At 34.6% G+C, this 14,303-nt stretch overlaps 1 protein-coding gene across 1 annotated transcript in view; it reads left to right on the top strand.

Annotated features, from left to right (window-relative positions):
• DIAPH2 (diaphanous-related formin 2) overlaps nt 1–14,303 on the top strand; it is a 260,532-nt gene that overhangs the window by 15,512 nt on the left and 230,717 nt on the right. The window contains 4 exon segments of the mRNA XM_009332394.1: nt 4,433–4,465; nt 6,970–7,146; nt 8,675–8,779; nt 13,156–13,176. Of these exon segments, the coding sequence (XP_009330669.1) occupies nt 4,433–4,465; nt 6,970–7,146; nt 8,675–8,779; nt 13,156–13,176 (336 nt within the window).

Genomic DNA, 14,303 nt, shown 5'->3' with positions numbered 1-14,303 from the left:
AAGTAAACAACTGCAAAGCAAACAAGAATTTTCTATGTGGTGCCATATAGACCAAATGCAAATGTGTGACAATAGTAACAAAATTATTAGTTTTGCTGATTTCACCTACCTTTGATATACCTGATGGATTACAACAATCATTTCAAGTTCTTTTTGAGAGCATAGTGAATGCTCCTTGAAGTGCCAAAAAAGTTACTATAAAGCAAACATTTTGTGAATTATATTTTTACTAATTTTATTAGTAATACCAGGTATACTTTGTCATGGATAAAGATCTTGAAAGTCCTAAATGAGTGTGTAGTTCTAGTTTCTGCACATCAGCTAATGTGACTCAGGTATCTTTTCACAATTTCCTAGGTACCTTTTTACATTTAATTACAAAATGGAATATGTTAACAGATGGTTAAATTTGTCTAATGGGAACGTTACTCATTCTCTGTACTGAAGAATGGAGGTTGTAGGAGTGAATTCTGTTTTGTGGCTGTAAGACCTAGACTCACTGCTAACAACTTTTTGTACTTCGGATATTAACCAGTTTTGGTTTTTGTCCCTTTAAATTCCTTTGGTTCAGGTACTCATATGGGAAGTTACTCCCTTCCTGGTTGTATGCAAATTTATTTGCAGCCAGTTAAAAAACACTTATCCTTGAGCCAAGTTTTATGAAGTCTTTTGCAGGTGTTGTAGTCCAGGTAAATTTTAGAAAACAGTCATATCATCTTAGTTTAAAACCGAGAAAGTTAAAGAGAAGGTCAAGTTTCTGTTTGTTACTCTTAGAAAATTAGGATTCCCAGCAGCGGTTGGAGCTGTTATCTGATGTTGTAGCCCGTGTGCAGAAGTGGGTATTGCAGCATACCACGATTTGCCTGAGCGGTGGGCCGTGGAGTGAAAATTGCTGTTAAGTTTAGAAGTTACCCAGCTGAACGTTGTTTCATTATACATGTGGTAAACTGTGAGTTGCTTTTGATTTTATTCTTGTTGTGGAAGTGAGAGTCTTGACTGTAACAATTAAGAACGTGGCAAAGTAATACTTAAATCTAATGGAAAGATCAATCAACCCATGTAAATGCACCTTAATTTACAACTCATGGCCAGCTCAAGTGATCTGGAAGGTTTTATTAATACATAAGTTAGAAAAAGATTTAAAAAAATAGATGCTGTAAGTTTTGCATTAAAAGTTAATGCAATCATCTCAAGTCGTTTAATTCTTTGAACATTGACATTGTTACTGCAGTAGCCTGAACTCAGCTTGGATGAGGAAATAGTGATTTTTATGCCAATAAATGTAGTGAACTATGGTGAAAATCTGTCTACTGTTTTTATGTGTGAGATTTCAATTACTCTGAATATTAACATGGCTGAGACTGACCTTTTAAGATAAAAGAATAATGCGATGCAGTTGCATTAGTATATGCTATGATTTTTGTGTGCCTTATTGTCATGATCTGTCAGTACTTATGCAAGTAGTGGGATACTTACAGTAAACTAAAATTGGGAGGAGTAAATAGAAAGTGATACTTTTAACTATTGATGGACTGGAAAGACTACATTTGAAAGGGAGAAGCTCTGTCACTTAGGTCTTCTAAGTGATTAACTAAGTAAATCAGTAGGAAGTAGTCCTTTGATATAGGAGTTTATGAAGTTCCATGCTTTGCATTGATATTAAGGACTAGGAGAGAGATATGATAAGCTGCTGTCTTAAATTGTATGTCTGCTATATATATAAATAATAATTTGATATCCCTTATCTACAAATAATTTATAGGTATTTTTGCAAAACCTTTGCTTTTGGGCTGCTTCTACAATCAGGGAGTTAGTGTCTTTAACAAGCTAGGAAAGGGTTGATTTCTTTTCTTGTGATGCTCTGGCTGTCTTATAGATGGCTGAAAGAATAATGCTAGAGGTCTGACTACAAAAACTGCGATATCTTAAACTTCTTCCTGGGGAGGTAAATTACTTGTGGTTTATGTTCTTAAATCAGACTGGAAGTGTGACTTCTTTGTTAGTATAAGAGACTGTCAAAATTGTGTGTCAATGGGAATCTGCAGGTACATAACTACCTTGCCTTTGCCTCCAGCTACTTGCAGTTTCTTTTCTACCTGTTAAATGTGTTGCTTATCTTGAGTAGCTACTGGCAGCAGTGTAGTTTATGCACCATAAGGAGATCTGGGAAGTGAGTTTGAGATGTCTGAAAAAATGCTGTGTGGTATTTTGCTTTAGTATACTGTATTTTGCCCAGAGGAGTTTGAGTGACAAATGCAATATAAATGTAGAGATGGAGTAGATTATCCTGTTCCAGGTTCTGGGAGAGATTGACAGTACTTAAATGAGAAGGGGGAAAAAAGTATTTCTAGGACAAGTGACTGCTAAAACAGATACAGAGTTTTAGAACTTCTTGCTTACATAGGTGTCTCTGGGTTGAAGTCATAGTTAGTTTCTACTTCATTTGGACTTCTTGCTCAATAATCTCCATTAAAAATAAAAGGTCTGTTTACCAGAGTAAGGACACCTTAGTTTTGATTTCAGGATTAAGAGTATTGCTTCTTCTTTTAACTCCATACTAAGTCCAGGTAACGAAAATACAGGAGAGATGTAGCTGTAAGGAAGAGGTTTGAGATATGGCAGTTAGGAAGGTGAAAGGTTGGTGTCAACATCTGGAGTAGTAAGAGAAAAAGATTTTATCCTAGCTGTCTGTACTGGGTCAGGCTGGAATGGAGTTAATTTTCTTCATAGCAAACTGTATGGTGCCGTGTTCTAGATTGGTGACCAAAACAGTGTTGATAAAACACCGCCTACCCAGTGTCAAAGCTTACTGTTTCTTAGTGTGCCCTCTGCCTCCCCCTAGGAGTAGGATGGGGTGGACCAGAGGTTGGGAGGGGACACAGCCAGGACAGCTGATCCAAACTGACCAAAGACATATTCCATATATACCATATAATGTCATGCTCAACAATAAAACCAGGGGTGGTGGGGTGGGGAGGAGGAGTTTTTCCAAAGTAGCGGTTGCTCAGAGGCTGGGTAGGTATTGGTCTGCTGGTGGTGAGCGATGGCTTTTGCATCATGTTTCTTTATCTATTTTTTTTCCTTCACTTGTTAAACTGTCTTTATCTCAACACATTGTTTTTTTTCTTGCTTTTGCACTTCTGATTCTGATCCCACTGCGGGGGAATGAGCAAGTGGCTGGGTGGGGACTGACCTGCCAGCCAGGGTCAATCCACCACACTGTCCTGCATACCTCTGAATGCTTATCTTCATTATACTTCTAACGTATGAACACATTGCCCTTCCTTCCCACCTTTGATGCCTCCTCCACTATTTGAATAGTCTTGCAAATTTGTTTGTTTCAGAAATACAATATTGACAAATGTAGCCAAGAGACAGAAAGTAGAAATAGAAGGAGCATATCTTCCACCAAGGGGAAGTAAAAATATTGTGCGGTGTATGTTGAACAGTTATCAGTTCACTTTCAGTAACATTGAACTCATCCACTGTGTTAACAATACACAGTGGTATGGGATATTGACTAGAAGCATCTTGATCATTTTGGCTGGTGAAAGCATAACCAAGGAATCTGAAACCTTGCTGTCCATGAAAATAGGGTCGCTATTTCCTAACCGGTGACTTGCAGGGCTGTCTCATTATGGATCAACTACCACACTTTTTCATGTACAGCAGTTCTTTTTGTCTCGGATTTGCCCCCGGCCCCTGAAGTTCTAGACCTTAATTACCTATTCATGACTGCTTGGTGTAAATTGAGCAATGTTTATTAACTGAATGCTTCCTTGATATGATTATTGGTATGCAATATAGATTGCTTTTTTGGCCGTGAATAAAAATGTAATGTTGGTGATCTTTGTCAGCAGGATTTTACTGCTGTTAAGGAAAAAGTGAGAAGGTACTAGGGAGGGAGAGATAGTAGTGACTGGATGGTGCATCATCAGTACACTGGCTTTAACCAGTTCATCTATCCATTTACATTACTCAGTGTTAAGGAGAAATTGGCAGAGGGCTCAAGAAGCCAGGGCACAGGAAATTCTCCTCAACTCTGTCTCAAAAACTCTGTCAAAACTGAGAATGTTATATAGCTATCTGCTGACTCAGTTTGAAGTCCAGTAGTTCATGTTTGTTTTGGAAAGCTTTGTAAGAGATCTTACTGCATTTTTATGAAATAGTGGGGGTGCTAGAGCTATACAGGTTACAGGTTCATGAGTTAAATCGTCAAAAGACAAGGTGAAATGGGATGCAAGCCTACTTTTTCACACAAAATGCAGTAGATTCCATGCTCTTTTAGCTGCAGTTTTGTTAGAACACTTACTGAAATGTCAAGTGCTTTTTAATGTTAGAATACATGAAATAGACTATTTTATTCTCAAACAGTAGGTAACATTATCTCTTTTTTTCTTTGATTTGTGTGTGTGTTTTTTTTTTTTAATAGAATATTCAAATAAAAACTTTGGCAGATGATGTGGTAAGGTCTTTGTAACATCTTAATTTGCAATGGTAACTCCACGCTGCATGCTATTTAACTTCAAATGTTGTGGACAATATAACATGTTCTTATAAGGATATTAAGGATTAGATTTCGGAAAATTGAGTTACTATACCTAAAGATCTTAATTTGTAACTTCAGTTCAAGAAGAGTAATTAATGATTTCTATTTGGAGAAGCTTCGTTAACCACATTCTAAATACTTCAGTAATACTGTGGATATGTTGAAACTGTTATTCATCAGTTCAAGTGTTACTTGTTTTGACCTTCTTTTTAACAGTGAAGGATCTGCAGTGGTTCTACAAAATTAGTTGCCACATGATTCAACTGGAACCATTTTGGGTAATAAGTGTGTACTGTATGTCAAACAACAAGTTTGTATTCAGTAGCACTAACTTTATAATTCTGAATACTTTGAAACCTGTTGCAAAGTATTTTACAGAAACTTATATCAAAATTGATTTCAGTAGAATTATACACTTTTATTTTCTATGTATAATAGTTAAGCCACCCTGGCCACTTAGTTAATCATCACTTACATGTCTGAAATGAAGAAATTGTACCTAGTAATCATGTGGAAGATTCACTTATGGCTTTAAACTGATCTCCCTATTGCAATCTGATTAAACAAATTTATTGTTAATAAGGTATACTTGAAACAGATCAGAGTATGGTGAAATTGATCTTAAATGTCTTTTTTTTTTTTTTTGTGACTGCTGAATGGGCATTTCAATGTAAGTGAACAGTAAAACTGCATTTGATGTATATTGGCTAGTTTTGGATACTGCCTTTCAGGCATTATGTCATCTTTGGCCTTCTCAATAGGCTATGCCCTAATTTTAATTTCAAAAAATGTAATGTAAACTATTCTAAGAAGGAAAAAATGGGATTAAAGTAAAATTCTTGCCTTGTTAAAGATGTTAACAGTATCCTTGTAGGTAATGTGTTTCTGTCCACAAATGTAAGACTTCTAAGGAAGAAGAAAACCCAACCCCCCTCCCCTCAAAAACACAAACCAACCAAAAAAACCTCTAAAGAAATTCAAAGGGCAGGCAGCTTATCTAGGGATACTTTCCCTTTGAAAATTTAAGGTAGTCTTGTAGGATCTCAAAAAAACAACAACAAAACAAACTCAACAGCAAAACAAACCAAGAAAAAAGAAAACAAAACAAGGAAAAAAAAAAAAAAAAACCAAAAAAAAAAAAAAAACAAAACAAAGAAAAAAAAAAAAAAAAAGAAAAAGGAAGAACCTTTATTCCCCATATTCCACAGCACTTGGTCAAATTTCTCCACTCCTGACTGGACTAAATGACTGACTGACTGACTAAAATGAATCCAAATTTCCTACAAATGAAAATACTCCATTAAAATTTTCACACCTCACAGAGGTGGTTTAATTCTAGAAAATAGAAATTTTGGTTTACATGTCTTCATAGAGATTGCAATAACTGCTGTGAATGATACTGGTAACCCTACATAAGCTGCTGTTAGATGAAAGCACATCTTCATAAGGCTGTTCAATGCCTGAAACAAATACACTAGTATTTGTTGACGCAAACAGTTAATTTAGAAAAATCACTATAGACATAACGTTCTCTAAATGTACACATACATATATATATAGTTAAAGACAGTATTATTAAATAATAATATTCTTATTCGAGTAGAGTTATATATTAATAATACAGTAATAAATGGCCTTATAAGGAAGGTGCTCTTGTTGGTTGTTTCCAATATTAACAAATTAACTGAGTAAGCATGCTTTAAAAAAAAAAAGGTGGGGGTTTGGTATAAGTCATAAAACAAGTCAGCCTTAACTTGTTAAACGTCATTGCAGACTGTATGATATGCTTTCACTAATGTCTGTTATGTGTATTTAACTATGGGTGGCTGCTTCTATGTGAGTAATCCATTACCTGGCTTTTTAAAATTATGCACTAATTTCAGGAGTCCGTACTCAAAAACACTTCAAGGAATTGTGAACTATACTTGGAGCATTAATTCCTCTACAAACTTTATTTTACTTTAGCAGGATTTTTTTATAAGCCTGATGAACTTGTGAGTACCTCCTTCCCAACGCTGGCTTTTTCAGTTGTCCTCCAAAGACTTATAGCTCTTCAGGTGAAGGAACGCTTGGACATTACCTTTGTGGTACCATATTTATTCACTATCAGGATAATTAGGGAGTAATGTGAGAAGATGAACTCAAGACTTTGAAATGCTAAGAGTTTAACATAGATGGTATACTTTTGAAACTGTGAGAAATAGTTATATTCCTTTTGCATGTGACCTGTCATGAATTTACCTTAAATGTTGTCTTTCTATGAAAAGTAATCTCTGAATGTTAGGTATTTTTACTTACAGTTCAGTTTGAGTTTTAACTCTGCTGCTTGGATTAACTAAAAATGTGTGTATTACTGCCATGTAATTGGCTGCTTTCCTGTATTTCTATATCTGCTAATTTTTAAATGGATGTCTTTGCAGCGTGACAGAATAACAAGCTTCAGAAAATCAGCAGTGAAAAAAGAGAAACCTCTCATTCAGCATCCCATTGACTCTCAACCTTCTATAAGTGAAATCCCTCTTGCCCAGGTGCTTGTTGATGAGCGTTGCATGAATTTATCAGAAAAAGAAGTTATGGATCTGTTTGAAAAAATGATGGTAAGATGATGTGCTACATTGTTTTATGAGGTTTTAATTTGTTTTCATGTTGGCATTTATTATATAGTAGTGATTTTTCAAATGATGTCATTTTGGAAGTATTAACTATTTGGGAGGGCATAGCATAGCATAGGCCTGATAGACCTGTCTGAACTGGCACATAAACAATTGAGTAACTCATAGAATGCTAGTATTATATATGTTTAAATTACTTGGTCTACTTCTACAGAGAAAACAAAGGCAAAAAGCCAAAAATAAAAATCTTAAGCTGTTGATTGCTTCATTAAGATAACCTCTATAGACCTTGGTTGCAGTAGTTAGATACTGCTGTTGAAGGATCATTTTTAATAAACTTAAGTAAATACCTTTGGGAAATGGTCATTTCCATTAATAAAAACTTAATGTATAGAAAGCTGAATTTTTGTATGGTCTTGAATATTTTCTGTCTTAGGATCACTTGTCAAGGTTTGTGATTCTACTCAGAAGCAAGCTTTTCTATTAGTAATACAGAAACAAACTTTTGAAGTAGGTGCGTATTAATTCTGCCATGCACATTGGTGTTGATAGATGAAGTATCAGGAAATGCAATCTTTCAAGTATTGTGAGAAATAGTTTTCTGTATCATTCTTTAAAATTGTTGTAAACTTACATACAGTCAGTATGGCCTAAGAACTGTCCCGTTCCATTGTGTAGTTCTACTCTGTTCAATGACGTTGTGAATCTCTTTTGAAAGATTGAATAAGTGTTAATTAATACTTGCTTGATTTGCTTGTTACATTAAGGGATTAATTTTTAACTTTTCCGAGTAATGTTAATTGAAGCAGACAATAGGTCTGTCTTCCAGAGACTAATAATTCTTTGAAAAAGCTGTTAGCTAGTAAGTTATTACAGTAACATTTACTGGTCTCAGTTGCTAATCTGAAGTTACTTTGACTTTTAACGGCAAGACTAGTCGTGACTAGTAATGACTACATGTTGTATTTCATCGATTATTAGGTTGAAACAGGCATCTTCAGATTTAATCTAGCAGAATATTTGGATTTTTAGGTTTGTTTTAAATACATCAGCTGGAACGCATTCACATCTACCCTTGCCACAAGCTAATAATCTGTGTAGTAACAGCCTTCTGATTACATGGTGCAGGAATGGTGTCCCTTGTGATAAGATTTTATAAAAAACACAGGAACTTCACAAGAGTTGACACTTATGTGATCAACTTAAGGTGTAGAACTTTTCTGTTTTGTCCTCTAGTTTTATTTTTTGAGCCAAATTTCACTAATGGTAACTACCCTTGATGCAATTATAATTTTGGGTAAGTCTTGAAAACAGTGAACACTTGAAGTGACAGAATTAAATGAGAAAATTGAGTAGCTCAGAATTAAACAAACTGAAACACAGATAAGCTGGAAAAAGTCACTTCTGTTTGTTTAAAAATGAGCTGTTTATTTAAGAAAAGGAGTATAAAAATAACAGACTAGTAAAAAGCATGGAATAGAATCTTGATGTTGTGTGGTCTGTTTCTTTACAGGAAGACATGAATCTAAATGAAGAACGAAAAGCTCCTTTAAGAGATAAAGACTTGACCACAAAACGTGAGATGGTTGTCCAATACATTTCTGCAACTGCCAAATCTGTAAGTAGTCACCTCTCCAAGACAGATGAAAGTAAGAAGCTTAGCTTTGTGAGTGTTATGCTTTTCAAGCTTGAAGCTTTCAATTTTTTGTTTGGATTTATCTTCTAAGAGCGGTAGGAAAAAAAATAATAAATCTGTGCTTACTAATATACTTCTAAATGCTTGCAGCTGCGTCTGAAGGGTTAGTTTGTATTTCACTTGCTGGGCAATGTAAGAACTTGATGCTTTCTCGTAAACCATAAGAAATTGCAAATCCAGTGATGTAGAGTAATGGATGGATCCTAAGCATATTTCTGTGGAATTACTTATGAATTTTTGGTACCAGAAGTTCTTGGAAGGGATAGCATGTGTTTGTGGTTTCAGTAATGACTTACATACTGGATGTACAATTTGCAGTGTTAGAAACAGGGAATTAAAATATTGAAAATACATAACATTGAAGTAAAGTCAGTCTTTTAGATTAATTTGAATATGTTGAGTACTACAGGCTTGGAGACTGCATTAAATATTTGCTAAGAAATGTACTGAAGGTAAATAAAATTATTCCTTTAGTGAAAAGATGGTCTTAAAATGAATTTCAAATTATATTTTGAGTAGAAAAAAATATATTCAGACCTTTCATTCGTGTTGGTCTTTCTCTGTACTTAAGTTGATTGATTAACCCTTAGTTGATGCATCCTTCATGTAGAATTTTTGAAGTTTGTCTGTTTTGGAGTGCCAGAAGTGTAAGAGAACCACTGGGTGCCCCAACATTTGTTGGGGTGGAGAAATACAATTTCAAGTAGTGAAGAGCTGCAATTTATTTCCTGCAGTGGGACTAATAGTAGCAGGACTGTTAGTACTAATTAGTTATAAAATACAACAGTGATGCTTCTTGTGTATTAAAAATCAACTATGGCAAATATAGTTCTTACCATGTAAAAGGAGAATATGACACAAAAATTCATGAATGTTGGATGAAACAGAGAGAGAGATATGTTATGATTTCCCTAGAAATAGGTTTTGTCCTGATTTGTGCCACTATTTGTTGTATAAAGAATTTTAATGAATCTAGTGGTGAATTCTGAGGAAGTGAATGTATTGCAGTATTGGGGAGAAGTGGTGGTGGGGGCTAGCTTTGTGTATCCAAGGGGCAGTAGTGTGCTTCAAGTGATAAAACTTGCTGTCAGCATAGTTCTTCAGTAAAATTAGGTAATGCACATGATTTTATTTGGAGATTAGGATGAATCTCATCTTTTTTTCACACTTAAGTTATTGTGTGCAATAAAAGGTTACTGGAAATGAAGATGATGTGTGGAATAATTGTTCAAATACATAACGGTAGTACTGCTAGCAGTTCTACAGAGCTGAGTCTGGGTGCTAAATACAGATAACATGAAATAACAATCTGTTTCTTAGTGAAATAAACTGGCAAATAAGATTATGTCGGTGTTTGCCTAATGAATCTATAAGCATGGACAACAAGCAGTAGAGTTGACTTGTTTTTCTTTTAACCTTTAAAATCAGCTCTGCAGAGTTAGATTTCAAAAAATTAAAGCTAGAATGACATGCAATTATTAAATGCAAATGCTTTGCATTGAACATTATAAACTTAAGTGAGGAAAAACTTGCACTATAATGTGAAAATGGTGATTTACGTTTCTGAGAGGAGTGATGTTCCTGCATGAGTTATCTTAAACAAAATCCACAGTTCTTCAGTCTGTCCTGGAAGGAATCCAGTGCTTAAAGCATGGTCTAGCTAAACATACAAGTTACTGGAGAATTATTCGAGCTTATGCAGTGAATAAATGAAATTTCCTGTTAATATACTTAAACTATCTTTGGGAACTATTGATTACGTGTTGTAAGATTTTGTCTTCACTTGATCATCAAGTGTTAAATCTTAATTTTTTCTTAGTAAGGAAAAATATTTTATTGAAGCAGTAGAAACTTTCACAATGGAAGTACTTGCAATTCTTTCCCAAAACGTAGCTGGACGATGGTGATCTCTCTTACATATATTGATATCAAAATGTAGCTGCCTCAAGTACCATAATTTTGTAGCTGAGTAAGAAAAGCATGGCTACCATTGCATGCCTAACTGCTGAAAATTTTAACAGATTGCATTACTGCCACCATATGCACTGCAGCATGGGAAACTTAACAGAACTGGGGATACGTTTGCCAAAATGTACTAACAATTAAAAAAAAAAATCAAATCCCAAAATGTCCTCACACATGAATGTGCACTTTGAACTTAAGTCAGCGTCAGTATGGATGTTTTATACATATGCAAAATGTTTTTCCTAATGGAAAAAGGACTCGTATCAAAGTCTGTGTGCTTCAGTAAGTCCTCCTTGCAATAGAATCACAGCATTTGAATGGAATAATTTAAGATTGTTCAGAAATATGAATGACCTCTCCATAGTGTGTTACCCTAATTTAGCTTTTAAATAGCTAGCATCTTAACTGATTTAAAAAATACAAAAAGTAGAGCGCAATTGTAAAATGTTGATTGGGATCTTGCAATAAAGCAAAACCTCATTTTCACTGTTAATTTTGTCTTCTGTTTAGTTAAACTACTATTCTACTTAATTGAATTCAAGCCCTAACCAATTTTTACTGCATCATGAATTGTCGAACTTTCTTTTCTTCAGGCCATCTTCAGGCTTGTCTTCCATGAAAATGCTGATCACGTTCAAAATGATCTTTCTTAAAATTTTCTACCTTTTTCTTTGGTCACAGATAATTGTCATGTCTTCCTTTTTTATACTGAAAATACTTGGGCCTTTTCTTCTGCTTAGAGCTCACAAAACACACTTAACAGTTGATGTGACTTTTCTTCCACTTCATCTCATGTTTGTTTTAGTTAGGCTTTTGAGCTCTCTCCGCTCATTTGAAAATATCAATCTCATTTGCTGATGTTGTCTTAACCAAATTATTTTTAAATTTGGTGCTTCATTTTCTCCCTTGTGTGCCATCTGCAGCATGTTGACCATGCTTTTCTGAAACACTGTACTGTCTTCAGAGTTCCAAGTGAGAAAGAAACCTTGGTTTTCAATGGATGAAAAAAGGTTTCCTTTTCCTTGGGGGATGGAGGAAGAATAGAAGCTAATAAGCTGGATGGTTTCATGTGAAGTGATTATCGGTGCTTCTGATTCCTTCTCTCACTTGAAGAGAAAGATTGTTGACCATGGAAATTATACTTGGGAAATGGAAATGGCTCAGAATTCTGTTTCAGAACTGAACTTGGTGACCTGTCATACTGAATGAGTTGAACATTGGTGAGAGAAGAAGATAGTAAATTAGGAAAGGAGATTGGTGACGACAGTTCATCTTGTGCTTCTAGAGGAAGCCTCGTCAGGAGGAGGAGAGAAGAGGTGATTGTGAAAGACTTGCAGGGAATTCTGTCTTCTGAAAGACTTCCTAAAAGAATAATGGAAGAGATAAGAGTAGAAAATGAAGCAGGCAGAGGCTGAACAGATACAATCAAATTCAGATCCCAGAACAAAATCATACTGTCTCAGGCTCTTATTCAGATAAAAGTGGTTATTCAATAAGCTGGCTGCTGTCAGATTGCAGCAAATAGCTGACAAGGAAAGGCCTACCATATTTAGGCAGAAGTCCATAGTCCTGGTGTTCACAGGAACATGGTCATTTGTGCAAAGCGATAGAACAGGGCAGAGGTGTGCTGCCTTTCTGCAGAGGTTTTTTTTGTGTAAAGTCAACTTCTTGTTCATGAATATGCAGAGATACTGTTCCATGGTAAAAAAGAGATGTCATTCAGTAAATCGCTGTTTAATTATCCATGTAATTAAAAGCATCCATACTGAGCAGTTGAAGAAAAATGCCACGAGATTTTCTGAAATGCAAGTTAGATTTATAACTGTAGGCTATGTTTTTGATTATGAAAACTTAATTAAATTCAGTGATGACATCATCTAAATAGATCAAAAGCTCCATGATAAATGAAGTTGTTAGATGTACAAGGAAATCAGTATGCCATTAGTTTTTTCTGTAGTTTTCTCAGTGTCATATATAAAATATCTGACCTGATAATTTTAACAAAATGGCATATTTCTTAATCTTTCAAGATGTAGATGTCAAGCTAAGTATTTAGTTATTTGTTTGTAAATGTGTAAAATACTGATGATTCAGCAGCGGAACATAAGAATTTCAAATTATTTCTTCTACAGTGGAACTACTGTTTTCCTGTTGAGGAGCTGTAACTCGTAAACAGTTCGATAAAGTAATAAAAGAATGTAACTACTACTAATGATTAAACACTGAAAAATTTGTGTGATGCTACATCCTACTAAGTACTTTGCTGTGTTTATTTATGTATTATTATTATCTTTTTTACACAATAACCTCTCTTGGCTGACCACTGCATGCAGATAGTCGGAAGTAAAGTTCCGGTGAGTATGAACGTGATAGTTTTTTTTTTTTTTTCTTATGAATACACTTCCATTTTTAGAGATTAGGCTGGAATATTTTGGACTTTTATCTTGGATTTAAAAGTTCAGTGGGCATAACTGAATCCTTGTTTCTATCAAAATAATTATCAGCTACCTCAATCATGTTTATCTTACCAATATAAGATCATTGATTGCACTTTTGAGGGATCTGTTTTTAAGTTTTCAGGAATCTATTTCTAAATACTTTGGACTCACTGAGAACTCATCTGTTCATTGTGAGCAACAAATATAATTTAGACTTGTCTTGCTTTTTATTGAAGGCAATTACTCGAAACTTTAAATTTACATTATTTGGCTTGCATCATTCTGTTTAGATGTGGATTTTTTAATGTCCTAATTGTTAACATTCATAGTTTATTGTGGAAGTGTCAGCTGCTGGATATCAGTGTGAGAATAAGATTAACATAGAGGATTCAGAAGGTCAATTAATAGGCATAAGATGAGATTGCTAACAGCATAACTTTTCTCATATTAAGTGCTCAGCTACATTTCATGTTAAGTCATGGTTGAATTTAGTGATTTTTTTTTTTAACAAGTATTTGGGACTTAATTTGTTGGACTGAATTAGGCAAATTTTTGTTTCCTGGAAAAAAAAGATTTTTTTGGGAATAATTACATATACATTTTAAACGATGGCTGAAATCAGAGATGTACTTTTTAATTATGGATGGACTTTATTTCTGATTGCAGCCAAAGCAGGCTTTTCAGGTACTGCAAGGCTTTCTACTTAGGTCATATTCAGTATTTCTATTTTGTAGTAAAAAAATGAAGAGCAACCTATGACTTAAAACTGTCTAATCATTACCTCAGATGTACTTAAATATATAAGGATGTAGCGCATATTGATAAAGAAATTGCTGTTGGCTTTGCTTTATTCGGAGTGGTCTTTAAACAGACTTTTCTGTCTGTATTCACCAGTACTTTTTAGTTTTGTACACAGTACGGGTTCATATGCTGATTGAGAAAATACATAAGCACAATGAAGGTATTTAAAGAGATTTGATTTTTGAGGGGAAAAATTATTAACTCTCCAGTTCAGTGCATTAAAAAAAGTTTCAAATAATTCC

Source organism: Pygoscelis adeliae, unplaced genomic scaffold (assembly GCF_000699105.1).
Source record: "Pygoscelis adeliae isolate BGI_AS28 unplaced genomic scaffold, ASM69910v1 Scaffold159, whole genome shotgun sequence".
Lineage (NCBI taxonomy): Eukaryota > Metazoa > Chordata > Aves > Sphenisciformes > Spheniscidae > Pygoscelis > Pygoscelis adeliae.
The sequence above is the reverse complement of the archived record's forward strand: the minus strand, read 5'-3'. Positions and strand labels throughout refer to the sequence as shown.